The 26,139-nt window shown below is 36.7% G+C and overlaps 6 protein-coding genes and 12 non-coding genes across 27 annotated transcripts in view; 3 read left to right on the forward strand and 15 right to left on the reverse strand.

Annotated features, from left to right (window-relative positions):
- LOC111459247 (protein RNA-directed DNA methylation 3-like) overlaps positions 1 to 1,363 on the reverse strand; it is a 13,355-nt gene extending 11,992 nt beyond the window's left edge. The window contains exon 1 of the mRNA XM_023102056.1: positions 1,021 to 1,363. Within this exon, the coding sequence (XP_022957824.1) occupies positions 1,021 to 1,195 (175 nt within the window). The 5' untranslated portion in view covers positions 1,196 to 1,363. The remainder of the gene's footprint in view (positions 1 to 1,020) is intronic.
- Positions 1,364 to 2,213: 850 nt separating this feature from the next.
- LOC111462429 (glycine-rich RNA-binding protein RZ1C-like) lies at positions 2,214 to 6,078 on the reverse strand. Of its 2 annotated transcripts, none has more exons than XM_023105998.1 (4): positions 5,992 to 6,078; positions 5,697 to 5,838; positions 2,804 to 3,315; positions 2,214 to 2,707 (listed from the first exon to the last, which is right to left on the reverse strand). In XM_023105998.1, exons 2-4 carry the CDS (start codon positions 5,805 to 5,807, stop codon positions 2,461 to 2,463), a joined length of 870 nt encoding a protein of 289 aa, XP_022961766.1. In that variant the 5' UTR covers positions 5,808 to 5,838; positions 5,992 to 6,078; the 3' UTR covers positions 2,214 to 2,460. The 2 variants fall into 2 exon arrangements, with proteins under 2 accessions (XP_022961766.1, XP_022961758.1); XM_023105990.1 differs by having other exon boundaries at positions 5,983 to 6,078.
- A 1,356-nt stretch (positions 6,079 to 7,434) lies between these two features.
- Positions 7,435 to 12,346, reverse strand: LOC111464873 (uncharacterized protein ycf45). Its single transcript, XM_023109143.1, has 9 exons — positions 11,694 to 12,346; positions 11,237 to 11,451; positions 10,751 to 10,901; positions 10,475 to 10,666; positions 9,554 to 9,716; positions 9,108 to 9,460; positions 8,848 to 9,024; positions 8,620 to 8,775; positions 7,435 to 7,876 (listed from the first exon to the last, which is right to left on the reverse strand). The coding sequence occupies exons 1-9, from the start codon at positions 12,210 to 12,212 to the stop codon at positions 7,607 to 7,609; spliced, it is 2,196 nt and encodes a 731-aa protein (XP_022964911.1). The 5' UTR covers positions 12,213 to 12,346; the 3' UTR covers positions 7,435 to 7,606.
- Positions 12,347 to 12,856: 510 nt separating this feature from the next.
- Positions 12,857 to 12,943, reverse strand: TRNAY-AUA. Its single transcript is given in 2 exon segments — positions 12,857 to 12,892; positions 12,907 to 12,943. It is a non-coding gene; the product is annotated as a tRNA-Tyr (tRNA).
- A 129-nt stretch (positions 12,944 to 13,072) lies between these two features.
- TRNAY-GUA lies at positions 13,073 to 13,161 on the reverse strand. The gene is given in 2 exon segments: positions 13,073 to 13,108; positions 13,125 to 13,161. It is a non-coding gene; the product is annotated as a tRNA-Tyr (tRNA).
- A 139-nt stretch (positions 13,162 to 13,300) lies between these two features.
- Positions 13,301 to 13,387, reverse strand: TRNAY-AUA. Its single transcript is given in 2 exon segments — positions 13,301 to 13,336; positions 13,351 to 13,387. It is a non-coding gene; the product is annotated as a tRNA-Tyr (tRNA).
- A 129-nt stretch (positions 13,388 to 13,516) lies between these two features.
- TRNAY-GUA lies at positions 13,517 to 13,605 on the reverse strand. The gene is given in 2 exon segments: positions 13,517 to 13,552; positions 13,569 to 13,605. It is a non-coding gene; the product is annotated as a tRNA-Tyr (tRNA).
- A 221-nt stretch (positions 13,606 to 13,826) lies between these two features.
- TRNAY-GUA lies at positions 13,827 to 13,915 on the reverse strand. Its single transcript is given in 2 exon segments — positions 13,827 to 13,862; positions 13,879 to 13,915. It is a non-coding gene; the product is annotated as a tRNA-Tyr (tRNA).
- Positions 13,916 to 14,069: 154 nt separating this feature from the next.
- On the reverse strand, positions 14,070 to 14,158 carry TRNAY-GUA. The gene is given in 2 exon segments: positions 14,070 to 14,105; positions 14,122 to 14,158. It is a non-coding gene; the product is annotated as a tRNA-Tyr (tRNA).
- A 154-nt stretch (positions 14,159 to 14,312) lies between these two features.
- Positions 14,313 to 14,401, reverse strand: TRNAY-GUA. Its single transcript is given in 2 exon segments — positions 14,313 to 14,348; positions 14,365 to 14,401. It is a non-coding gene; the product is annotated as a tRNA-Tyr (tRNA).
- A 154-nt stretch (positions 14,402 to 14,555) lies between these two features.
- Positions 14,556 to 14,644, reverse strand: TRNAY-GUA. The gene is given in 2 exon segments: positions 14,556 to 14,591; positions 14,608 to 14,644. It is a non-coding gene; the product is annotated as a tRNA-Tyr (tRNA).
- Positions 14,645 to 14,798: 154 nt separating this feature from the next.
- On the reverse strand, positions 14,799 to 14,887 carry TRNAY-GUA. Its single transcript is given in 2 exon segments — positions 14,799 to 14,834; positions 14,851 to 14,887. It is a non-coding gene; the product is annotated as a tRNA-Tyr (tRNA).
- Positions 14,888 to 15,041: 154 nt separating this feature from the next.
- On the reverse strand, positions 15,042 to 15,130 carry TRNAY-GUA. Its single transcript is given in 2 exon segments — positions 15,042 to 15,077; positions 15,094 to 15,130. It is a non-coding gene; the product is annotated as a tRNA-Tyr (tRNA).
- A 154-nt stretch (positions 15,131 to 15,284) lies between these two features.
- On the reverse strand, positions 15,285 to 15,373 carry TRNAY-GUA. Its single transcript is given in 2 exon segments — positions 15,285 to 15,320; positions 15,337 to 15,373. It is a non-coding gene; the product is annotated as a tRNA-Tyr (tRNA).
- Positions 15,374 to 15,527: 154 nt separating this feature from the next.
- On the reverse strand, positions 15,528 to 15,616 carry TRNAY-GUA. The gene is given in 2 exon segments: positions 15,528 to 15,563; positions 15,580 to 15,616. It is a non-coding gene; the product is annotated as a tRNA-Tyr (tRNA).
- Positions 15,617 to 16,710: 1,094 nt separating this feature from the next.
- On the forward strand, positions 16,711 to 20,450 carry LOC111458848. 5 transcript variants are annotated; one of them, XM_023101690.1, is made up of 5 exons: positions 16,711 to 16,915; positions 18,142 to 18,294; positions 19,038 to 19,122; positions 19,933 to 19,999; positions 20,203 to 20,450. In XM_023101690.1, the coding sequence occupies exons 1-5, from the start codon at positions 16,900 to 16,902 to the stop codon at positions 20,254 to 20,256; spliced, it is 375 nt and encodes a 124-aa protein (XP_022957458.1). In that variant the 5' UTR covers positions 16,711 to 16,899; the 3' UTR covers positions 20,257 to 20,450. The 5 variants fall into 5 exon arrangements, with proteins under 5 accessions (XP_022957458.1, XP_022957473.1, XP_022957490.1 ...); XM_023101705.1 differs by having other exon boundaries at positions 16,712 to 16,915; positions 18,011 to 18,294; XM_023101722.1 differs by lacking the exon at positions 16,711 to 16,915 and adding an exon at positions 17,591 to 17,719.
- A 392-nt stretch (positions 20,451 to 20,842) lies between these two features.
- LOC111458815 (serine carboxypeptidase-like) lies at positions 20,843 to 24,573 on the forward strand. The gene is made up of 9 exons (XM_023101640.1): positions 20,843 to 21,272; positions 21,805 to 21,976; positions 22,179 to 22,298; positions 22,526 to 22,669; positions 22,759 to 22,909; positions 23,018 to 23,106; positions 23,413 to 23,671; positions 23,748 to 23,881; positions 24,021 to 24,573. The coding sequence occupies exons 1-9, from the start codon at positions 20,938 to 20,940 to the stop codon at positions 24,147 to 24,149; spliced, it is 1,533 nt and encodes a 510-aa protein (XP_022957408.1). The 5' UTR covers positions 20,843 to 20,937; the 3' UTR covers positions 24,150 to 24,573.
- Positions 24,574 to 25,250: 677 nt separating this feature from the next.
- LOC111458823 overlaps positions 25,251 to 26,139 on the forward strand; it is a 3,756-nt gene continuing 2,867 nt past the window's right edge. For 2 of the 5 annotated variants that reach the window (XM_023101673.1, XM_023101664.1), the window contains exon 1: positions 25,252 to 25,808. The gene's annotated coding sequence lies outside the window, so the exon portion shown is untranslated. The other 3 variants (XM_023101647.1, XM_023101681.1, XM_023101653.1) reach the window with 3 other exon arrangements.

Genomic DNA, 26,139 nt, shown 5'->3' on the forward strand with positions numbered 1-26,139 from the left:
AAAAAAAAAAAAAAAAAAAAAAAAAATCATTCACATTCCTTTTTACACGAAGGTCCTGCAAATACACAAGGAATCATTGAAAGCAAATAATCCAAAAATTGTTAATCATGTGTTGGAAGCTTTAAAAACCAAAATTTTCTTTCTTTAAAAGTAGTTTTGTTGATGTACAGTAAAACAATGAATTTAATATAATAACAGTGAGGATGCAACCGGTTCATGGTTAACATAAAACTTTTTTAAGAAAATGAAAAGACTGAAATTGATCACTAATTATAAAATTGAATTGATAGCCAAAGTCTACGCAGCCTATTGGAGCACTCTATCCAAACTCTTCATAGTTGTTCATTTTCTGAGATTAACTTTTCACTATTCAGCTTAAAGTTCGCTTGGTTTTGGTTTAGAAAGTTTCATCCATATGCTTCTCTATTAGTTTCTAGTTCGTTACTTCCCAAATTTCTAGTCAAAAAGAGGGGGGAAAGTACATAGTTGATCGTAGTAAACCAAATTTGAAGACAAAAATTTGAACTCCCAAACATCAAGAACCAATCCAACACCTTGTAATACAAAAAAACTAGACGGCGAATATAACCCAAGTGTGAGAGGAATTTGAAAGAAAAACGACCCACAAAGTTGGGGCCATTGACGATCAGAGTTCCAAAATCACTCCATTCATCAAGTAACAAATTTCGAACATCTAAAACCAAATCCAGACAGCCGCAACGACGGACACTATCCGCGTAGGCCTCTCCGCATGTTCAGCAAATAAGTCAAAACTACCATCAACCTAAAGAATGAAGACAGACTTCTCTCGAATCAAAACGTTTCGAGTAAAACTCGTAATACAACAAGCTTTCTCCAAGAGGAAAAAACAGTCCTAAACCATGATCATTTCCATCAATTACTTCCAACGGAAAGTTTTCAAACAAATAACACCAAAAGATCAAAACCAAACACAATGTAGAACAAAAACGACGAAAACAACGACAACCAGTAAAAAGAGAAAAACAAGAGATAATCTACCATCAAGAAAATCACTGTCGTCGCTATAGGCACCGAGTTCGGGAGAAACATCTTCGAAGAACTGGAGTACGCTGCGGTCCCTCCTCTTGCGAGCAGCGGAGCTATCGGTGTCATCGCGAAGCTTCCGTTTACCGGCGGAGGTGTCTTTGGCAATCCCCTTGCCCTTGGACGCCATGGCTAAGGCGGAGAGTGGAGGATTGAAAATGGGGGAAGGAAATGCGAAGAAGAAGAAAGGACATGCAGATTGAGAGGGAAGTGGAGTTCGCTGTTCAGGCGTTCAGTGTGAGAGCTCTGCTCTGAAGGAATTCCCTCGCTTTTCTACGTACAATGCGTTTTCGCTTTTTCCTTTTTATTTTATTTTTCTTTTTAAATTCCAGTGTCCTAATATTTTTTTTCCATTAAATTTTTAATTTATTTAATTTTAATAAATATAAATTGTTAAATTAACAAATTAATTAGTAAAAATTCAACTAAATATACAAATTATGATTTTTTATCTAAGCCTATGAATCCAATATGGTGAAATTAAATGTATGGATATATTTTGCTTTCCGTGTAAATTCTGTTTTTTTTTTTAATTTCGAATAAATATCAATATAATAAAATAACATAATCCGTACACAAACATTAAATTAAACCATTATCACATTAAAAGATGTGTCGATATAGAATCCAACAAAGATTAGTGTGACTAAATAGTCCGACCTTATTTTATTTTTTAAAAAACAACTAAATATGAAACTAAACTCAATATATAGAGGCCAATCTAATCGCGCAACTTGTCAAGCCTAAAAAAAGAATTTAAGTTAATACAATATATATTAGCCATTTAAAATTCACTCCTACTTAAAATCTCAACGAAGCTATCAGTAGGAGAAGCAAAAGTATATCCATAGAACGAATAGAAATCGACTTTAGAGGCATCGAAGTCTGAGTGTGGGCAGAGATAAGGTGTAGATCTCTCAAACCAAACCCAGTAGTTTGTTTGAGACTATAAATCAAAATTTTGAGATTATCGACATAATTGGGATGAGTGGAGTTAATGAATCTCTCTGGTTGAGTCATATGAACCTCCTATTTAAAACTTTATATACTAAACATATAATTTAACGCATGTTATACTGAAATATAATCCATAGTTATCAAACGATGCAATCTAAACTCAACGAGGCACAAATATAATGGATCAAAAGTGTAAAAATGAAAGGCTAAGGTAACCCTATGAATATCAGAAATTTGTAACATCAAAAATTTCTACTACTAAATATGTTCTAAAGCAGTGGAGAATTGGATAGCATCAAATCCAAACGAAACCAAAAAAAAAGGAAGATCAGAGGTTGCATAAGGAGTTCATTGCAAGTGCACATCCCAGCTAACTCATAAGTTTGTAGAATGATATGCAATTGTAAATAAACTACGAACAGTACGTACATCTGAATTTTAATAGCGCTCGTAGGAAGACGGTCGTCCTCCCCTGCTTGGGCGGTCGTAAGGGCCTGGCCTATCTCTGTAACTTCTTCCCTCGTAACGGCCAGGACCTCCTCCAGTACCATACCTATCACTGCCACTCCTGGGACCAATATCCCTATCGTAGCCACCTCTGTCTTTGACGTAGCCATTTTGAGGATATCGATCACTAACATCATACCGATCACCACCTGTAAAACGATCTCCAGCAGATGGGTACCTGCAGAGTTTGCATACACAATCGCAGATGTAAAGCAATCAAATCATACTTCGGAAGATATGTAAATGGGTGATCATTTATCACAATCAGAACTACCTGTCGTCAAAATAGCGGTCTCGACTTCCATACTTGTCATCCCTACGGTCAAAACGATCTCTATCACCGTAGCGCCCCCCATCTCGCCCTCCATCATAACGGTCATCGACATACCGGTCACGATCTCCTCCAAAACGATCCCCACGACTATCACCATCAAATCGAGAACGCGATGAAAATGAACCTCTACCCCTACCACGTCCACCTCCGGCTGAAGGACAGTCTCGTGCCCAATGCCCTGGGCGTCCACACTTGAAGCATTCATCTTGCCCCACAGATCTATCTCCTCCTCTCCCAAAACTAGCCCTACCACCAGATGAATAGCCTCCTCCCCTGAAACCTGGCTCTCTATCATCTCCCTCCATCTTGGGTTCAGCTTTATTTACTGAGATAATCCGCTCACCAAATTCATGCCCATGCATCTCTCTTATTGCATCATCCATCCCTCGACGATCTGCAAAGGTAATAAAACCAAACCCACGAGGACGACCTGTATCTCGTTCTAACATGATCTACATAAACATCACAAGAGAATCTCATGCAAATATTAATAAATACAGCTCAATTCCAACATAGACTACGAAAATGTTTTATAGTTATGCAAGATAGCTGTGCAAGGAATAGACTTCGAAGAAAACGATCGAAAATTCTGATAACTTACTTTCCCTTCCAAGCAAATCATTTAAGTAGCAAATTTAAATGATATACTTGGAAGGATTTCTCTTCAAAGCCCTGGCAAGGTTGCCAACAACTTGAACACTGTTAGATAAGCTGTCTTCAACACCTCGAATCTATCATTTAAAGAGCAACTTTGACCTCGACTACCCTCTTTGGGTGCAAATTAGGAAATGACCCATCATAAAGTCAGAATCTTAAGCTCTAAAAGTTAAAGAGAATATCTCCCACTGAGATGACCACCCAAGGCAACCCTTCTACTGGTTACTGAAATAACTCCACTACCACTCCGTAGCCTTAACTAATTGTAGCATTCAGGCAATATTCCATTGTTCATAACCGAGTCATATAAATCACCCTAGAGTCTAGAAACCAATAAATTGAGAAGAAAAATCTAGGGGAGATACAATTTCTTGCCATAATGATTCTCTGTGTCACGCTACCACCCAATCCAATGCCACAGTAAACAAAGTACAACAGTGCATTAAAAACTTTCCGCACTTTAGATGCTATTCTTATCTTATGCTGTAAACTGGGTTTCCACCTTTATAATTTACCGAACAACCAGCATAATTTAACTGTGGAGCCAGATAGGTCACTTATACCCAAGAATACTGGCATGCAGCAGGATGTAATGACAAATGAAAAAGGTACTGCACCTGAAGCTCCAGTGTGCGCCAAAATATGTGGTAGTTATATTATTATTATCCTTTTTTGTCATTATGGGTGTGTTTATAGATTTGGTGAAAGATGGTTTACAACTGAAATTACAGTGTCTGAAATTTTCTCTGGTGAACTAACTTTAAAATATTTTACCAACAGCCTGCCCTTCCATGCCAAAGCACCCAAAAAATCATGAACATACGGAAGCACTAGAAGTCAAGAACAGTACATCCTAGTTTAGGTATAGTAAGTTCCAATTCCAAATTTTGCACAGTGCCAAGCACGAACCTTACACAGCAACCAACAGCATGACAGACGATACTGCATTCCCTATTGAATGCATGTACTCACTATTTATACTGACTGAGCAAGAACATAACCAAACTCTGTAGCTGAATTAGGCAATACAAATCAAGTTAAATGCTCTTGAAACTAAAAAGAGCAGAGATTAGGTATGGAATACTTTGCAAAATCTTTTAGGATAGAAGGCCCGGTGTAGAATGAACAAAAAAAAACTGAATATTTGGAGTTCTAGAAGCATCTGCTCAATCCAACAACTTATACCCAAATTCAATCTGTGGATTGTCGAGGAATTGAGGCGACTAACAACACGTGGCAGCAGATACATCTCCACGAAATACAATTATTACCCAATCTTTTACTCTGACGAGTAGGAAACTACATCAGCAAACCGTATGTTGAACATTAAATTTCAGTTTTTGAAGCGAAGTGTCTTGAACAATTTTCACAAATTGGGCTAGCTGCGATTTCTCATCCACAAAATCAACCACACAGAAGAAACGTCTCATCAGATATCCTAAGAGAATGAACTGAGCATCCTTTCTGAAACATTATTCTGAAAATGCTTTTCTTAAAAAATACTGTCAGTTTCCAAGCAATTTCTTGCAATATATGTATACTGATGAATAGGATTTCTTGTCTATTAACCATTTCTCCTATTAAGTAAGAATTCAGCAGATAATGTGCGAACAGACCCATGTATTCAGCATTAAGCTGACTGCCTGGACCATATTCAACAAAACAAATGATCAAAGGACGGTAAGAAAGAGAAAGCCTGAAACAAATTATTAGCTATAATCGTGTAGTTAAAACTCATCTGAAGTATTCTGATTCATATATGGCTTAAATAAATCAATGCATACTGATGGCTCAACTAACGTATAAAAAATAAATAAAGGACATAGGATAGACTAGAGATATTATAAATACACCGTATTAAAACCATGGCAGACGCAAATGGAGGGACTCTGCAACTAACAAAATAGCATTGGTATTTGGCATGAATTGTGGAAAGGGAAAGCCGACAACCTATTACGAATGTCGTAAAAATCATAGCAGGGATTTTCATCATAAAAACGCTCAAAAAACGTCCTCGACATAAAACGGCATTTACATTGTCATATTTTCTACCTCACGCATGCCGAATCATTTAGACTTTTCTTCAGAGTACAAGCCACATTTCCTTTTCACCATGACATTCAACCAACAAGCAAATAGGAGGCACACAAAAAACGGGGGAAGGGACGAAAGTTACCTGAGTTTCAATTATTTTGCCGTAGCGGCTGAAAGCGTTCTCAAGCTCACGCTCCGACACGTTCCACGAGAGTCCTCCAACAAATATTCGGTACTCGTCCTTCGCAGCCATTACTCCTCCGGCTATCAATCAGATACAATTCCTGCACAAAAACCGCAAACAGAACCGAAAACTCAATGAGACGAACTCCGAAAACACGGAAATCAAGCCTCCGTCTGAATCAACAATGAGCGATTTCAATAAAAATTGAAGAGTTGCAAAGAGAGAAGAATTAATTAACACTCGCCTTCGTTACCTGGAGTGAACCAGCGAGTTCCAGAGGGTGCAGGGTTTTTAGGCTCCAAAGACTAAACCCTAGCGTCTAAGGTCCATGGTCGAGATATTCAACAGGTCCGTACAAAATTCTAAGTTTTTTAGGCTTGGTTTTGGGCTTGGGCTCGACTCTTACATGGGCTTTTTTTGGGCCTCAAACGGTTGTCTGGTCAAGGACGGTGAAAGCCTAAGTTCAACCAATAATACAAATAAATGGTACCTTCGTGCTTCTATTAAGGTTCGAACAATTGCGGGTTGTGCAAATTTGTGTATATGCAACCCGTGTATCTATGACGCGCGTAAATGGTACCTTCGTGTTTCAATATTAAAATTCGGACAATTGTTGGTCGTGCAAAAATTTGTGGACAAACAACCAGTATATCAATGACTCGTGTAAGTGGTACCTTCACGTTCCAATATGGAAATTTGGACAAGCATGAGTTGTGCAAAAAATTGTGAGACGAGCAACCGGTGTATTAATGACTCGTGTAAATGGTACCTTCGTGCTTCATTATTGAAATTTGGACAATTACATGACTCATCTAAATGATACCTTCGTGTTTCAGTATTAAAATTTGGACCGTTGCTAGTTGTGCGAAAATTTGTGGATGAGCAACTTGTGTATCAATTACTCTGTAAATGGTACCTTCATGCTTCACTATTGAAATTTGGACAATTAATGGTTGTACGAAAAATTGTGGGATGAGCAACCGGTGTATTATTGACTCGTGTAAATGGTACTTTCGTGCTTTAGTATTGAAACTTAGACAGTTACACGACTCATCTAAATGGTACCTTCATCTTCATGTTTCAATATTAAAATTTGGACCATTGCTAGTTGCGCGAAAATTTGTGGATGAGCAACCAGTGTATCAATTACTCGTGTAAATGGTACATTCATGCTTCAGTATTGAAATTTGGACAATTAATGGTTGTGTGAAAAATTGTGGATTATGGGATGAGCAACCGGTATATTAATGACTCGTATAAATGGTACCTTCGTGCTTCAGTATTGAAATTTGGACAATTACACGACTCATCTAAATGGACCTTCGTGTTTCAATATTAAAATTTGAACTATTGCTAATTGTGCGAAAATTTGTGGATGTGCAACCAATGTATCAATTACTCGTATAAATGGTACATTCATGCTTCAGTATTGAAATTTGGACAACTACAGATTGTGTGAAAATTTGTATCTACGACTCATATAAATGGTACCTTCATATTTCAGTACTAAAATTTGAACAATTGCTGGTCGTGCAAAAAATTATCGAGCAAACATTGTATCAATGTCGCACGTAAATGGTACCATTGACAAGGCTGTCTAATTGATCAAAGTGCAAGCTAATTGAATTTTGTTCCACCAAAACGAATAAAAGGGGGATAGTCAGCTACAGGGGTGTAAGAATTGGTTGAATATTGGAGTAATTTCAGTGTTTTATTGAAGGAATTCTTACAATGTTGTATAACCAAGGTGGAATAAGATATATAAATAATTATGTTAATGAGATATACATATATGAATTATTTACATGCCTGTACATAAATTCACAATAGAACAAACTGTACCATGTTTGGAAATCTGGTTAGATTTTTCATTCAGGCAGCAAAGGAAGCCTATAGATACCAGTCCCTTCCCCAGTTGCTGATTTTGAACTAGATTTTGGTTCTTTAAGATTCTTACTCTTCAACCTCAATGGAAGAATCTGCAACCTCGGGTTCGGCTCAGAACTCGAGTATTCGGCTGCTAACTGATAACTTTCTACGAGTTCAAGCTGTCGAGCAACGATATCTGAGCGTCGAGGTAGAAGCTCAACTGGCTCTCCACCAGGAATCACGATATACTCGATTGCAAGTCTAACTTCCTGTCAAATTTAAGAACACCAGAAGAATTATGACCGTGTTTGATATGGATCCTATAGATTACAAAATATTTATGCCATGCCAAAAGAATTGTAAAAGTCTACTGGAAATGACAGATGAGTTGACTTCACAACATTATCATACAATGAACAGAACCAGACAGGCAACGTTACTATAGATTCAGATTCCCACATATCTTGTTAGACAGGATTAGCACTCAATAGAGTAAGCTATGATGCTCGTGAAAGACAATTGAATTGCAGTTGAGACAGGAATCTAGGCATCTAGCCATTAATTATGAAGCTAGTTGTACCCACAGAAAGAAACGGGAAAAAGGCACGAGTCCAAATGAATCGAAGTCCTAAGCCTACCGCTAGCAAATATTGTCCTTTTTGGGCTTTCACTTTCGGGATTCCCCTCAAGGTTTTTAAAATGCGTCTGCTAGGGAGAGATTTCTACACCCTTATATAGAATGTTTCGTTCTCTTCCCCGACAGATGTGGGATCTCACAATCCATCCCTCCTTCTAACATCATGGTATCAATTGATGTGAAACTCTGATATATGAAAGCAGAAAATGCCTTATTTCTATAAACGTGCAGAAGTACTTGTTGCTATTACAAAAATTTGACACCATTATGCAGCGATCAGCAATTTTTATTCAGATTGCCTTTCAGAACCAGTGGTATAAATGCAAGAGTACACACCCTCCACACACAAAAGCATAAATGTGGAAAGGAAATTACCTCCAATGCATCTATCTCTTCTAGGGATGGCTTTCTTTTTGGTGCATCACCTTCAATTACAATGTCAGGGGTTTTTCGAGGTTTCTTCGTTATAGAACCGGAGTCGATCTTCATAATCATGCGGATTGCCTTGACCATTTGAGCCATGGTGTTCGACTGTAAAGATAAGAGTTGTAAATTTCTGAAGAAAATATGCGTTTAATTTCTAGTTATAGAAGTAAATAGTACCTTGATTACAAACACAGGCAAGTGGTGAAATTTTGCAACACTTCGGATCCCTGGGTTCTGCTTCATTTCATCACTAGATGCTAATATTGCATCGGCTGCTTCAATGTCATCGGTTACGTCTATTTCATTCTCGAGCCCCAATACTTGTGCCACTTGAAGTAGATCAGATTCAAGAATCTGGAAGTGCCAAACATTCGCACATTTTTAATGTTATCATCAGCTATAATGTTATCATCACTAGATGCTAATAGGTCATTTACCTTGTAAGAATAGACTCGCACTGGTGAGCTCTTTTTGCTCACAGGTCTACTCTTAGACTGATGAGGAAGGTGACCCTCATCTTCCATGTCAGCATCATCATCGGCTATAATGTTATCGTCTTTCGAACGCGATCTTTCGTGAAGACTCTTTTCATGATTTGGAGATGGCCCCATTGAATGGTTAGCATAAGTCTTCACTTGACGTACTTCCATGTCAGGATCACTAGCAGCAATGATGTTATCATCTTTTGAATGTAACCTTTCGTGAAGACTCTTTCCAAGAGTTTGAGATGGCCCCACAGAAGGATTAGCATAAGTCTCCACATTACGTACTTCAAAAAGAGGAGTTTTTCCTACACCAATGAGAAAGACAGAGGATCAATTGTAATAATATATTTGAAGGAAAGGAATACACCTTAACGATGACAAATTAGTTGGAGAAGCACCTGCTAATATTGCATCAACTGTTGTATCTAATCTGTGATGAACACGACATTCTGTTTTGGATATCATCTCAACTGCACAAGTAAAAGTAGGAGGTCCTTTTCTCTCTAGAATTGTCTTTTGCACTTTTCTTTTCCTTGCTTCCTCGTCACCAAGGGTCACACTCTATGTCGAAGGGAAATGAAAAAAGGAACAAAAATGATAAGCACTTTCATCAATATACTTCCGTTCTACAAAATAGAATTAGCAAGATAGCTAGCAGATTGTAAGAGAACTTTTTCCCTTCTAGGATGAGGTGAGATCCCGGAGAGGAGAACTAAACGTTCTTTATAAGGGTGGTGTGGAAACCTTACCCTACCAGATGCATTCTAAAAACCTTGAAGGGAAACTTGAAAGGAAAAGACCAAAGAGGACAATATCTGTTAGTCGTGGGCTTAGGACGTTACAAATGATATTAGAGCCAGACACCGAACGATGTGCCAACGAGGAGGCTAAACCCTGAAGGGGAGTGGACATGAGGCGGTGTGCTAGAAAGGACACTGGGACCCGAAGGGGGTGGACTGGGGGGTCCCACATCAATTGGAGAAGGGAATGAGTACCAGCGAGGACGTTGGGTCCCGAAGAAGGGTGAATTGTGAGATCCCACATCGGTTGGGGAGGAGAACTAAGCATTCTTTATAAAGATGTGGAAATCTCTCCCTAGCGGATGCATTTTAAAAACCTTGAGGGAAAGCCGGAAAGGAAAACCCCAAAAAAGACAATATTTGTTAGGTGTGGGCTTAGGACGTTACAGATGATTGCCCAAAAATTGATTTCTGAGTTGCATATTATCATTTGACGTTTGACTAACAATTTCCAATATTCAAGGTAAAGTTATATGCAAATGCATTTGATGCAGGCAGCGAGGAGGAGGACATTTAAACCTCAATGCCACCAACAAGGATTTGCAACGATGGATTTTTTATTATGTTGTCAATGGTGATTCCGTGAGCTGTCCCTACTAGCTGAACCCCTCTTTGAGCAATTGTGCTGGCAGCTAGTGCTTCAAGTTCTGTTCCAATTTCATCAATGATTATGGTTTCAGGCATGTGGTTCTCCACTGCTTCAATCATAACCTACAAAGAAAGCAACTCGAGCCTTGACACGGGACTATCAAATGAAGTAATGGTTAAAACCATAAACGTGCGCTGCGCTCTCACCGTGTGCTGCATATGAACATTAGGGACTTGCATCCTCCTTGCACTGCCTATTCCTGCATGAGGAACATCTCCATCACCTCCAATTTCATTGGAAGTATCCACAATAACAACACGTTTCTTGTGGTCGTCTGCTAGCATCCGAGCGATTTCTCTGCATAAGTCATATAATTCAAAAGAACAGTTTTGATCCCCGAAATCGAAACTTCAGCACGAAACTTTAGCAATGTAAGACCTCAAACAAATTCCAATTCAGCTCATTCATTATGGCCTATTCTTGGTGTTGAAAGTTGAAACATAAAATCATTTTTATGGCAAGGTGGTTCGAGATTGCATCGATTTAAAGACTATTGCCACAATAAACATTGTCCCCACCAGTTCTCTTGGACTTACTATTGGTACAATGTGCTGCTAATCAAGAATCAAGAATCAAGACAGGAAAAACGGAAGAACAATAGGAGTTTGGAATGTCCCAGTTGTTCATAGTACCTGATTAATGTGGTTTTGCCAACTCCTGGTGGTCCAATGACCAAGATGGAACCTCCACCCTCTACTAAATCACGAATGATCTCAGCACTTCCAGAGACAGAACGCCCTACCCTGCAAGTGAGGCCAATAATCTGCATTTTACGGTTTCGAATTGCACTTATCCGATGCAAAGATCTGTCCATGCCCGATCGGTTGTCGTCTGAGAAGTCTCCTACCTAAAGAACAGACCAATTACCACAAAATTTGGTATACTTCTTTAAGCAAATGATTTCCATTTTAGCTTGGTTGCTTTACAAGACGAATATGTCCCATGTTCTAGTAAATTTAAGCAGAACCAATCACAAAAGGAACCAACTATACCCAACTTTATGTATAATAAAGAAAATAAGCATTAATCATACTCCGTTTATCAGTGAATCACACATATGTTCCAAGATTGAAATCTTCAGATCATTACCTTAGATATTGCGTGGCTAAGATCTTCATGCTTCACAAGCTCTTCCGAAATAGCCCAATCCCCTGACGGAAACCTGGCAATAGGATTCCTTCCCAAATCCAAGACAACCTCTATCAATTCCCGGAATTCATCGTGCGAGCTCAGCTGCTTCCTCATCCTCGAAGGCAACAGTTCCACGAACACCTCCAACTCCGCAGTAGCCTCTGACTGAGACGAGGTCGAAGCAAAGTCCGAATCCAAAATGGAACTCGAATTGGATTGATTCGTCAACAATCCATTCCCCAAAAACAACCGATCTGACGTCGGCCGACGAATTTCAGGGGAAGGAAACGACGGAGCTGAAGATTTGGACGAAGCAATCCCCTTACGCGCACGACGTGTTCGACAAAACGACGACGAGAATTTCGAAACGGAATGAGAATTTTGCAGGTACGTAGGAATCGAAATAGGGATTTGGTTAGCCGAATGCCATGAACTGTGCAAATCAATCAGCACAAAATGCGAATTCAAAGCTATCATTCTCACTCGCTCAATCCTTGCTTCCTCTGAATCCAATTCCTGTAAGAAAAACCCAGATGGGAGTAAGAGATTGTGAACGAGTAGAACAAGAAATACGCAGCAGAAGAAGAAGAAGATTCGGAGTATCTCCTTTGAGGTTGGAGATTTTGGAGGGAAAGTGGGAGCCACGAGAGCAAGAAACGAGTTGTTATTGGGCGTTGAAGGCTTCGGAGGATGTTGGCGGACTTAATGCAGACCACACAATTACTTTTGGACACGAGGAGGAAGAAGAAGCTGGAATTGAATTGGATCCTTTAGCCCAAATCCTTGGAACTCTTTGAAAAATCTTCCATTTTCCCTCTTAACCAATTCCTTGGAACTCTACCCATTCATTGTAATTTTCAATATAAAATAAACTAAGAAAAATAAAAATTAATTAATTAAATTCATTTTTAAATAATTAAAATTTGAGGATTACTGACTTGCAAACTACAGTCCTCCGCTCTACCAACTGAGCTAAGGTCGGCTTTGAGCCAACGACCTAAGGACTGCTAATCAACAAACTACAATCATTCGTTCTACCAATTGATTGAAATTTTTAATATAAAATAAATTAAAAAAGAAAAATTAATTAAGTTGGATTAAAATTTTTTAAAAGTTGCAATTCCAACCTGCCGGATTCAAACCAACGATCTAAGGATTATTGACTTGCAAACTATAGTCCTCCGCTCTACCAACTGAGCTAAGATCGGCTTTGAGCCAACAACCTAAGGATTGCTAATCATTCGCTCTGCAATTGATTGTAATTTTTAATATAAAAATGAAAAATTAATTAAATTCTAAAAGCAATTCATAGATTAAAATTTTAAAAGAATTAAAATTCCAACCTGCCGGATTCGAACCAGCGACTTAAGGATTACACTGATTTGCAAACTACAGTCCTCCGCTCTACCAACTGAGCTAAGGTCGGCTTTGAGCCAACGACCTAAGGACTGCTAATCAACAAACTACAATCATTCGTTCTACCAATTGATTGAAATTTTTAATATAAAATAAATTAAAAAAGAAAAATTAATTAAGTTGGATTAAAATTTTTTAAAAGTTGCAATTCCAACCTGCCGGATTCAAACCAACGATCTAAGGATTATTGACTTGCAAACTATAGTCCTCCGCTCTACCAACTGAGCTAAGATCGGCTTTGAGCCAACAACCTAAGGATTGCTAATCATTCGCTCTGCAATTGATTGTAATTTTTAATATAAAAATGAAAAATTAATTAAATTCTAAAAGCAATTCATAGATTAAAATTTTAAAAGAATTAAAATTCCAACCTGCCGGATTCGAACCAGCGACTTAAGGATTACACTGATTTGCAAACTACAGTCCTCCGCTCTACCAACTGAGCTAAGGTCGACTTTGAGCCAACGATTTAAGGACTGCTGATCAACAAACTACAATCATTCGCTCTACCAATTGATTGTAATTTTTAATATAAAATAAATTAAAAATGAAAAATTAATTAAATTCTAAAAGCAATTCATAGATTAAAATTTTAAAAGAATTAAAATTCTGACCTGCCGGATTCATTAAATTCTAAAAGCAATTCATAGATTAAAATTTTAAAAGAATTAAAATTCTGACCTGCCGGATTCAAACCAGCGACCTAAGGATTACACTGATTTGCAAACTACAGTCCTCCGCTCTACCAACTGAGCTAAGGTCGGCTTTGAGCCAACGACCTAAGGACTGCTGATCAACAAACTACAATCATTTGCTCTACCAATTGATTGTAATTTTTAATATAAAATAAATTAAAAATGAAAAATTAATTAAATTCTAAAAGCAATTCATAGATTAAAATTTTAAAAGAATTAAAATTCCGACCTGCCGGATTCGAACCAGCGACCTAAGGATTACACTGATTTGCAAACTACAGTCCTCCGCTCTACCAACTGAGCTAAGGTCGGCTTTGAGCCAATGACCTAAGGACTGCTGATCAACAAACTACAATCATTTGCTCTACCAATTGATTGTAATTTTTAATATAAAATAAATTAAAAATGAAAAATTAATTAAATTCTAAAAGCAATTCATAGATTAAAATTTTAAAAGAATTAAAATTCCGACCTGCCGGATTCGAACCAGCGACCTAAGGATTACACTGATTTGCAAACTACAGTCCTCCGCTCTACCAACTGAGCTAAGGTCGGCTTTGAGCCAACGACCTAAGGACTGCTGATCAACAAACTACAATCATTTGCTCTACCAATTGATTGTAATTTTTAATATAAAATAAATTAAAAATGAAAAATTAATTAAATTCTAAAAGCAATTCATAGATTAAAATTTTAAAAGAATTAAAATTCCGACCTGCCGGATTCGAACCAGCGACCTAAGGATTACACTGATTTGCAAACTACAGTCCTCCGCTCTACCAACTGAGCTAAGGTCGGCTTTGAGCCAATGACCTAAGGACTGCTGATCAACAAACTACAATCATTTGCTCTACCAATTGATTGTAATTTTTAATATAAAATAAATTAAAAATGAAAAATTAATTAAATTCTAAAAGCAATTCATAGATTAAAATTTTAAAAGAATTAAAATTCTGACCTGCCGGATTCGAACCAGCGACCTAAGGATTACACTGATTTGCAAACTACAGTCCTCCGCTCTACCAACTGAGCTAAGGTCGACTTTGAGCCAACGACCTACGGACTGCTGATCAACAAACTACAATCATTTGCTCTACCAATTGATTGTAATTTTTAATATAAAATAAATTAAAAATGAAAAATTAATTAAATTCTAAAAGCAATTCATAGATTAAAATTTTAAAAGAATTAAAATTCCGACCTGCCGGATTCGAACCAGCGACCTAAGGATTACACTGATTTGCAAACTACAGTCCTCCGCTCTACCAACTGAGCTAAGGTCGGCTTTGAGCCAACGACCTAAAGACTGCTGATCAACAAACTACAATCATTTGCTCTACCAATTGATTGTAATTTTTAATATAAAATAAATTAAAAATGAAAAATTAATTAAATTCTAAAAGCAATTCATAGATTAAAATTTTAAAAGAATTAAAATTCCGACCTGCCGGATTCGAACCAGCGACCTAAGGATTACACTGATTTGCAAACTACAGTCCTCCGCTCTACCAACTGAGCTAAGGTCGGCTTTGAGCCAACGACCTAAAGACTGCTGATCAACAAACTACAATCATTTGCTCTACCAATTGATTGTAATTTTTAATATAAAATAAATTAAAAATGAAAAATTAATTAAATTCTAAAAGCAATTCATAGATTAAAATTTTAAAAGAATTAAAATTCCAACCTGCCAGATTCGAACCAGCGACCGAAGGATTACACTGATTTGCAAACTACAGTCCTCCACTCTACCAACTGAGCTAAGGTCGGTTTTGAGCCAATGACCTAAGGATTGTTGATCAACAAACTACAATCATTCACTATGACCATTCATAAATTAAACTTTTAAAATAATTAAAATTCCAACTTGTCCGATTTGAACCAACAACCTAAAGATTACTGATTAACAAACTACAATCATTAGCTCTACCAATTAAATTAAAAAAAAAAAACAATTAAAACTCTAAACCAATGACCTAAGGGATTATTACAAACTATAATGCTCCTCTCTCCTAACTGAGCTAATGTCGGTTTGGTGTCCAACCGTGATTAAAAATAAATTTATTAAAAGTTTAAAAATAAAAGGTTAAAATTTTGACCTGCCGAATTTGAATCAGCGACCTAAGGATAACAACTTGACGATACAACTACAGTCCTCCACTCTACCAATTGAGTTAAGATCGACCGTTTGAAAATTTGATACAAAAACGAAAATAATATACAAAGATATAAAATAGTTATTTTATTCCCTAAAATGAATGATAAAATTAAAATAAATATGAAATATTTGTCTTAATAAAAAAGTTTAATCAATTAAAAGAACCCTTATTATAGGTTGTGGTAATTTTACAAATTTACCTGCATTTTTTCCTTGGTTGAATATTTCAAGAATAATATAAAGGTAAGATATACACGAGTTGAATTATAATTTTGTTTCAACTTAAAATTTTGGGTTGGTTAAATTGGTGACTCGAATGAATTAAACATGGTTCACAAACACAACTCGATCTTTTATTTTATATATTAAATATTTATAAGTTATAATATATCATTGAAAATATCGTAAGTTCTATTTTTCGGATGGACCCGACAATAAAAATTTCAATTATGAATAAGTTACCATTTGAAGGAAAATTTAATCTAACCCAATTTGGTAAAAAAAAATAAAATTTGATAATTTAAGTTTTCCGAGTTATTTGAGTCACACACCAATAGGATCAAGCCAACAAAACGATAGGAAATGACGAAAAGACCCCTACTCTACAAATTAAGTATGGGGGGTTTTCGTCCATTCACTCAAATACTTCAATTAACCAATCGTAATCACATCCACGTCAGCAACCGACGTTGGTCGTCAAATCGGAGAAGAAAAGCCATGCATCCCATTTGCACGTCGACAAAACGATTGCGATTTGTTCTTTTCACCTCATTTTAATTTCCTTTTTCTGCTGTCCTCGTTCTCGATTTTTCGCTCGAACTCCGATAGTGAGATTGGATTTTTATTTATCTTATTGTGTTTGTTCTTCCGTTTCGAATGGAATAATGCTCGTGTGATGTTCGCACTTCGAGGTATGAACTTGAACGCTCTGGTTTTTGGCAAATCTGTTTCTTCCTTCTCTTGTTTTGATTTGGATTTTCGATTCTTTGGATTTTTTTCCCATGTGCAATGTCGATTTGATGTTTATTGGGCCAAAAAATGTATTTCGTATTGTGGAGAATCCGTTGGGTCTTTTACGGGATTTTGATCTGTTATGGACGAAATCATCTTTTCTTTTATTTCGAGTTTAATCTTGGTTTTTCGATTATCAACCGAAAAATGGCCGAATTCGATCGGTTAGATTAGGTTATGGGAGCAAGAAATTTTGTGTCGTACATTTGTTGGTGTTTTCAGTTGAGAAATTAGGAACTCTCGTTTTTCATTTTCATTTTGTATACGATTCATTTTGCCTAGAACTTGGAAGAACTATCTTGCATTTGATTTCTAAACGGATGAACGGTATTAACTTTCTGTTCATTTACCTGATTGGCTCATTAGACGAGACTCCTTGGATCTCAAAGCTGGACCTAATGGTTTGGATTAGACCGTGCGATAATTTATGATAGCGTTTGTTTTTTTATGTGGAAAATTGTGGAGCGTCTTGGCTTTTCTTGACAAAAATGGACAAAAACTCTGAGGATCCCTAAATGTTCACGGTTCTTGATTGAAAATTTCTCTTAGGGCCAAAGTAAACGTTACTTAAGAAATTTGTTTATCAACTTAATACGCTTTGATCTCTTAATGGAAATTAGTGCCTGATGTAAATTTAATTGAGGACTGGATAACCGGATTCAAAATAGATTAAACAGTTTTGCAACTTCAAACAATTTTCTCATGTATTCCACTTGTCAACAATTGTTCTTAGTATAGTAGAATTATCAACCAGTTTCCTTGCTAGTTTGATTCTGTCAATCGAGTTAAATTAGAAGTTCATCGAGTTTCGTTTCGGGGCAAGTTCAGATAGGTTAATAAGATTATTCGTTTCAATTTGAAACTAGACTGATGTTCTAGATTTTAGCATATATAAGATATACAATGAGAATATCTGTTCAATTTTTGGGAATTTGCCAATTTTTCTTGTCAGTTTTGATGATTTTCAGTGTGTTTTCTCTTTTACGTTTCATCAGATGAAAAACACAGGTTTTTATGCTAATTGGCTGCTCTCTCAGAATGCTTGTTATGCCAGAACTTGCTTTTCTTTGTAGTTAGAGCACTTCTTGTGTGCTTCTAAAAGAGAGCACTTGCTTTATAATTGCAGGAGGGAATGAGTATATTAGTTCAGAGAATATGGAGATGAATAAAGGAAGTTCCCATTCGAAAGAGAAACCGTCTATGGGTCGTTCTTCGTTTTCCAGTGAAGTGAAGAAGCCTTCAGAGAAGGATTTAAGCTCCTCCACATTTGTTAATCAGGGTAAGCAAGCATCCATGAAGTTTGTAATAGCAGTTTCAGATTTGATGTTTTGTACCTGTTCTCTAGTTTCTTGGAATTACTATTTCTTATGTGCTTATTTGTGCCTGCTATATATAATTGATGACCCCATAGAATTCAAAACTTTTAGAATAAATGCTCAAAAGAAAAGAAAGAAAAAAAAAAAAAGTAAAGCTTGTTCTTTGGTTCTACTCATGCAAATTTATATATTCCATTCAATTTAGAGGCTCCACCATACTCTTTCATTTAGGAGTGACCGAAAATAGGAAACGATAAATCCCCATTTAGTTTCTTGCATCGTGTTGGAATGTGTTGATGATCTAGAACGTCGCTGTCGTAAACGTGAACGAAATAATGATAGAATTATTGATAGAGTTTTCTGAATGTGGTAAATGTGTGTGAGTTATATAAAGGCGGATGTCAGGCATAACTGAAGGAAAGATTGAAAGGAAAGTGGACTAGTAGTAATGGCTTGGCAGAGGAGGAGTTTTTCTGAGGGAAGATAGGCACCTTCATGACCCATGCTTTTTTGTTTCATTGATTGAATATCTGATGAGGCATATCATGAATCTTTGGCCTTTGAATGTGCTCGAATCGTCTTAATAAGGAATTCTTTGTTTCATCAAGCGTAGATTTTTTGAAATGGTGACAGTAACTTGAAGTAGTTATTACTTTTGGTTTGAAATGTGTTTTTCATTGTCAATCTGATTGGATGTGTTGTACAGCTGCAATTCATTGGCATGAGAGTAGAAAGAAATGGATCGATAAACAATTTCTACAACAAAGAATGGAGAAGGAATCAATGATAAGGTGATCTCTTGCTCTCTTGAATGTTCTCAGTTGCAGATAGTGAATCATTCTATTAGTTTTGTTGGTGAACTTGAAAAAAATGTTCATAATCAATAATCAAAATAAACACAACAATACCCTAAATAGGAGTAGTCAAACAAGTAGACATCCCAATTTTTCAGCAACAAAATATGCCTGAAGATATTATTAACTTAAGCCTATAGATTTTTACTGAACCTTTTCTAAATGTCAAGCTAGTGATTACTCTGACCACTTCATGGAAATTAGATAGTTAGTTGAAATAAAAAGGTTTCGTAACTCTGCCAATGGGCTAAGACATTTACTCTCGACTAAAAGGTCTAAAGTTCGTAATTCTTCTTCCTAACAAACATATTGTTGAACTTTAGAACTCAAAAGACAATTGGAGAACCTATAGAACAAATTTTGTTCAATTAAGTTCGAACTCAAAAAGGTTTTATATGTTCTTGAAATAACTCTTTGGGAGGATAAGTTCGCTTGATTCAAAGGTGTTGTTGCTGACTCGCTGGCACTCGTCGTTGTGAATGGTACAGAAGTCTTTGTATAAAGAGAAGAAAAGGAAAAAAAAAAAAAAACAGAGAGTTCATTTAATATCCTGAAGGAACGTACCTTTTCCATTTTTTACTAAATCTTAAACCTTTTTCTATACTTGGTAAAAGACGAAAGAAAAGTACCCAATAGAGACGATAGATACTATTTGGTGTCTTCTGTAACTTTCATTTATCTCAGTAAAGAAGCATTTCTCGTTAGGAACATAATCTGAATGATGAAATTTTCGCTTTAAATTTGTAGCTGGTCAACAGCATATGAAGATCTGCTTTCCTCTAACGAGCCCTTCAGTGAGCCTATACCTCTCCCGGTAAGCTTCCAAAAAGTGCATTCAATTTCTAAATATATGTGCGTGTGCGGGCGCATATAGTCCTTCATCTTGCTCGATCAATTGTTTTATGAACTCAATATGTGCGGGTGAGAATTTGAATCTTTGACTTTTTCGAAACCAGGATTTTGTTGTTTGTAGTGCATACGTATAACGTTTATTGATGCTTGTTATGTTACTGACAGGAGATGGTAGATTTCTTGGTTGATATTTGGCACGACGAAGGGCTTTTCGATTAGCGGTAGACAAGATTCGAGATCGCAGTCACCAACTCGAGCTCATACTCGATGACCTGCTACTACCTCCATCTACTGATTCCATGAAGATTGTAATTCAACATTGTTGGCATCCTTGTTCAAACTAACTACTAAATTCAACATTATTTTACTGCCATGGCGGTAACAATTGATATTTAAGTTGAAGTTTCAGAGTCCTGGAAAATTGGAAACTCGTTCGAAGAATTATTTTTTAAAATAAATTTATTTTTGTAATCAAAATTATTTTTATTATCTTTGATCAAGTTTAATTGGAAAAGTAAAAGCAAAATTTACCCTTTGTAACTAATTGTAGTAATTAATTAATTTTTAAAAAAACATCAATTTCTTTTTTTTTTTAATTTTAGTTTTTTTTATACTTTTAAAGGTCCAAATTTGATCTAGAAATTTTAAATTGCGTGAAATTCACGTTAATCTGAACCGCTCATGTACACAGGTCCCGCATGATCAAAATTGGCACAGTAATGGACGGTCAAGATCTATGTTTAATGCGTTAAAGCAATACTTGTGAAATATTCTCAAGCGATTCCCCTCCAATTCTATATATATATGTGTTTTGAAGTTAGCATTTTCCAGTAGCTATTGTTTCAGAGAAACTTTTTCATTTTCAGAGGCGAGAGGATAGGATTTCCTAGGGAACAAGAAATGAATGTCTCGATTTGTGTTTGTATTTTGCTATCCCTTTTGATTCTTTCTCCGGGTTCTTCTTTGGCTGGAATCGTCGATGATTCTAGTATTCCGTCCTTCAATTTTCCTTCCGACCAGGCTGAGAAGCTCATCAGAGAGCTCAATCTGTTTCCTAAAAGTGATGCCAATATCATCCATCGGAGTATTGAAAATTCCTCTCTGATCGCCACCGGGTCGAAGAAAATCGTGGAGAGGCGGTTGAGATTCCCAATCCTTGGTGATTCTGAGGTTTCTGTGGAGGACTTGGGCCACCATGCTGGATATTACAAGATCGAACACTCTCATGATGCGAGGTGAGGTTTTAGCAACCCTAGGATTTCGGTGGTTTACTGGAGAGTTCGGTGTTCCAGTTTACGTGCTCTAATACTGCATGTTGGATTTTATGTGCTAGGTTATTTCATCGGGCACGGTATCTTATAGAATTATTGTTAAATGTGGTTCGTGTATATCTAGTTTGTTCATCTGAAACTTATGGTCCATGAAGATGATTCGATGACAAACATGTCGATTTTCCTTCGCAGTTTACCAACTGCATGCGTTGTTACGAAGTTTTGGATGTCGTTGTAGATACTTTCAGCATATATACTAATTAATAATTATAATCTATGTTTTAATCGCAGTTAGTTTTAGTTTCTATTAATTGAAGTGGATCCTTTTTTTTCCGCTACTGGCTGTATCTGTATATATATATATATATGCATATCTTTTGCTTGAATCTGAATTGGAAATTTTGTTGAAATTACCCTGATTTGATTATCAGCAATTGCTCTGTTCTGTTACAATTTGCGTGCTTGCTTAGAGTTCTAACTGTTCTCATTTGTGTAGGATGTTCTACTTTTTCTTCGAGTCCCGTAACAACAAAACAACAGATCCTGTCGTTATCTGGTTGACTGGAGGCCCAGGATGCAGTAGCGAATTGGCTATGTTTTATGAAAACGGTCCTTTTAAAGTTGCTAACAACTTGTCACTTGTTTGGAATGAATATGGTTGGGATAAGGTATATTTGTTAGTTTTTCTATTTGATCTAGATATATATATTTGTTGTTCTCGATTTGGTTGTATCGATTTTTTTTAGGGTTAGGATCTTGCCGAGCAGTTAGGCAACATTCATCCATTTCTACTTTTATTTGGGCTACCATATCTATTTACAAAGCTTCACTGGCTGATAGAGAATAGTTGTTTTACTTCCGTTGCTGCAGGTTTCAAATCTTCTGTATGTCGACCAACCTATTGGGACTGGTTTTAGCTATAGTTCTGATAGGGAAGATATTCGTCATGATGAAAATGGTGTTAGTAATGACCTTTACGACTTCTTGCAGGTATTTTCCCTTCATTTTTCTTTGCTTAGTTACTGATATTACTAATTGGTTTTGGAGGGAAGTGTTTCGTAGTCGTTATCATTATTGATTCCACATTTAGTAACGCAACATCAAATTGATTCACTGTAGAGGAATGTAGAGAGATCGAAATTAATATCAAAACTCACAATGATATGACCTCTATTATTATTATAATTTTGTTTTTTTTTTTTTTTTTTTGTAATCAGGCTTTCTTTGCGGAAAACCCCGACCTTGTGGAGAATGACTTCTTCATAACTGGAGAATCTTATGCTGGGCATTATATTCCTGCTTTGGCTGCCCGGATTCATCAGGGAAACAAAGCCAAAGAAGGAACTCATATAAACCTTAAAGTATGTCTATTGTGTCTTAAAATTAGATCAGAAAAATATAAGAATATTCTTCTATCGACTTGATCCATCTTTAAATACGTTTGTTTCAGGGATTTGCTATTGGCAATGGGCTTACTGATCCAGCAATCCAATACAAAACTTACCCAGACTATGCATTGGACATGGGCATCATTACAAAGTCTCAACATCGTCATATTAACTTGTTGGTTCCACCCTGTGAACTTGCAATTAATCTGTGTGGTAGGTATTTAGTAGCTTGGCATGTGATTTTCCCGCGACACCGCACTTTGTCTCTAGCTTCTGATGGCATCTGATGGTATTTTTTGTTGATATGCGTTCCTTTTCTAGGTACTGATGGCACACTTTCTTGCATGACTTCTTATTTTGTTTGCAACGCCATATTTACCAGCATCATGTTGCATGCCGGTGATATGAATGTAAGAATACTGCTTTTCTTTCTGATTATAGCATTGGAGTTTTAAATTATCTGTACTTCTAATGACTTGGTTTGATTAATTTGTTAGAAATAATTGGTTTATATAATTTACAAGGAATACAAATACAAGTAATTCATGATTTCCAGAAAGTTTCAACATCGTTTCTGTCATGTTTCCTCACATTTAATCCGAATGCCTTTCACGACCGCAAATATTTAAGTAAACTTGTGTCTGCAGCCCGTTGATGGAAAATGGGAACCGAGTAGGGTTTTAACGTTGATATTAACGTTTTTCACTCTTGTTCAGCACTATGATATCAGGAAAAAGTGTGAAGGGAGTCTCTGCTACGACTTCTCAAATATGGAGAAATTCTTGAACCTGCAATCTGTTAGGGAAACGCTCGGAGTTGGGGACATAGAATTTGTTTCGTGCAGTCCTACTGTCTATAGGGCGATGCTGGTGGACTGGATGAGGAACGCCGAAGTGGGTATTCCTGCTCTACTCGAGGACGGGATCAAGTTGCTTGTATATGCGGGAGAGTATGATTTGATCTGCAATTGGCTAGGTAACAATATTCAGACATGATATACTAGATCTTACGTATGTTTTTCTAAGATTGGAGTGTCTATGTATGTGGATAGGCAATTCAAGATGGGTAAATGCTATGGAATGGTCTGGTAAGGAGGAGTTCGGGAATTCTCCGAACGTCCCTTTCCTAGTCGACGGTTCAGAAGCAGGATTGCTTAAACAACATGGCCCCCTCAGTTTTCTCAAGGTTCTCTCTCTCTCTCATATGTGACTCAATTTCGAAATGGTTAAAAATCATTCAAACTTACTTTTGATGGTACGAAGATCGTGTTTAAACGCAACAAATCTCTTATAAGCAAATCACTCAATTGTATCTTCGATAATAGGTTCACGACGCGGGTCACATGGTCCCAATGGACCAGCCGAAGGCGGCATTAGAGATGCTGAAGAGGTGGACTGGAGGCGCACTCTATGATGAATCATTTGAAACAGGAAACATGGTCGCTCAGATGTGATCCCCACCATATTCGGGCAACGTTACGGCAGTGTCCTTCCTAGTGGACATTTGTAATTCCAAGTATGTACCTATCTTCGTATTTGCCGGATTTGTTTAAATTTTCTGTCCACGAAGTTTCTTAAGCTTCAATACACCCTGTTTTTCACTAAATATTAGTTAGAGAAAATGAACGTTAGTTATATTAGTTAGAGAAAATGAAAGAACAATTAGAAGAAAATAGATAAATTAACTCCTGAATGTGAGTGCGACTGTGAAGACGATATTGACGGCAGCGGCGGGGCGGATATCGGTGGTAATGGAAGGTTTCATGGTCGTTGGTGTTAGGGTTTTTGGTTCTTTTCCCCTTTCGCGCCATTTGTTCACCTTGAGTCTCCGGCTAATGAATTTGGTCATCGTCTCATAGGGATCCAACTTCAACGGCTTTCTTTGTTTCGCTAAATAAATATCCCATGCTTTTATTTTACAATTATTATTAAGTCATTTTATTTCTTCTTATTATTTAAATTTATATTTTATAATTATTTATAAAACATATTACACATATGGATCAACCTTCAGTGTAAAATTTCCGATTTTGACATATAAATATTTATTTTTATCACTAAATATATAAATAAATTAAGATTTGTTGGACAAAATAAAATAGGGAAATATTGATATTTTTTCTTTATTGGTTTGGTTTCTAAGAATATGTGAGTGTCCTGATTTTGGTCTGTTTTTTATTTACATTTTAGACTTAAAATTATGAGAGATAATTATGTAATATGTTGGCTTCCCAAAAAGCAAGCCTTATATCAGCCTCATATCAATGGAGAGAGTATTATTTGATTATAAACCCATGACCATTCTCTAAATTAACCGATGTGAGACATTTTCATTTAACACTTCCCCTCGAACAAAGTTTAATCGAGACTCTACTCAAAAAGTCTATGCCTTTGAGGCTCACAATACTTTGTTTGACATTTGAGAATTTGCCAATCTATTGGCATGGTTAAATTTAGGGCATGACTCTGATACCATGTTACACGAATATAACTCTCTACTTTGCTTTGCTTTGGGCTTCTCCAAAAGACTTCACATTATTATTTGATTATAAACCCATGACCATTCCCTAAATTAACGGATGTGGGACACTTTCATCTAACATAATTTTCGTTCCAAGTTTAATTTCGTTATAAGATACTAATTACAGTTCTTAACCTTAATAATTTGGTAATTCTGATCCATAATGACATTCTAAATGTCAATGATTCGATTTCGATACCATGTAATTGTTCAAGTTCGAGCTCGGATTGAGGAAGAAGGAACGGAGAAAAAAACATGATAATAACGTAACCTTCCCGAAAGAAGAAGGAAACGTAGTGAAAAGCCCTTGCAAACTAAAGGAAGGAAATAGAGAAGATTGAAGCAGAAGAGAGCACGTGAAGAGGAAAAGACATATATATATTCCTCGAAGTCCCCACCAATTTCTATGTCGGAGCTGTGCTGACGAGAATTAAGTTTGAATTTGTCTCTACATGTCGTCATCGGCGCACTCGACAGGATTGTTCCGATAAAGCCCGAAGAAGAAGACAAATTCTGGAGCTCTTATCTGCCTCTACGACCCTTCAAGAAGCCTCGGATAAGCAATAATCGTCTTGCCCTTCCAGGATTTCCTGTAAGTTATCCTATTCATATCCATCCTAATTATGTTTCTTTTCTTATACTCATATTGTCGGAAACATTAGATGAAGAACCCAGATGTTTTTTCTTGAAATGTTATGATATTATAGCTGGGTTTTGGTAATTAGAGACTGTAAATTGTTCTTGGTTGTTTAGATTTGAGATGAATGTTCATCGTGGAAGAAACTGGTGTTGGCGTTGGATCTGAAACATTAGTAGCGTTTCATGGTGAGGTTGAATCAAATTTGTGTGTCTTTCATGGGCGACGACGCTCGATGAAAATCTCGTTTACAAGCTGTAGATATCGACAGGGGGGGGGGGGGGGG

This window comes from Cucurbita moschata, unplaced genomic scaffold (genome assembly GCF_002738365.1).
Source record: "Cucurbita moschata cultivar Rifu unplaced genomic scaffold, Cmos_1.0 Cmo_Scf00002, whole genome shotgun sequence".
Lineage (NCBI taxonomy): Eukaryota > Viridiplantae > Streptophyta > Magnoliopsida > Cucurbitales > Cucurbitaceae > Cucurbita > Cucurbita moschata.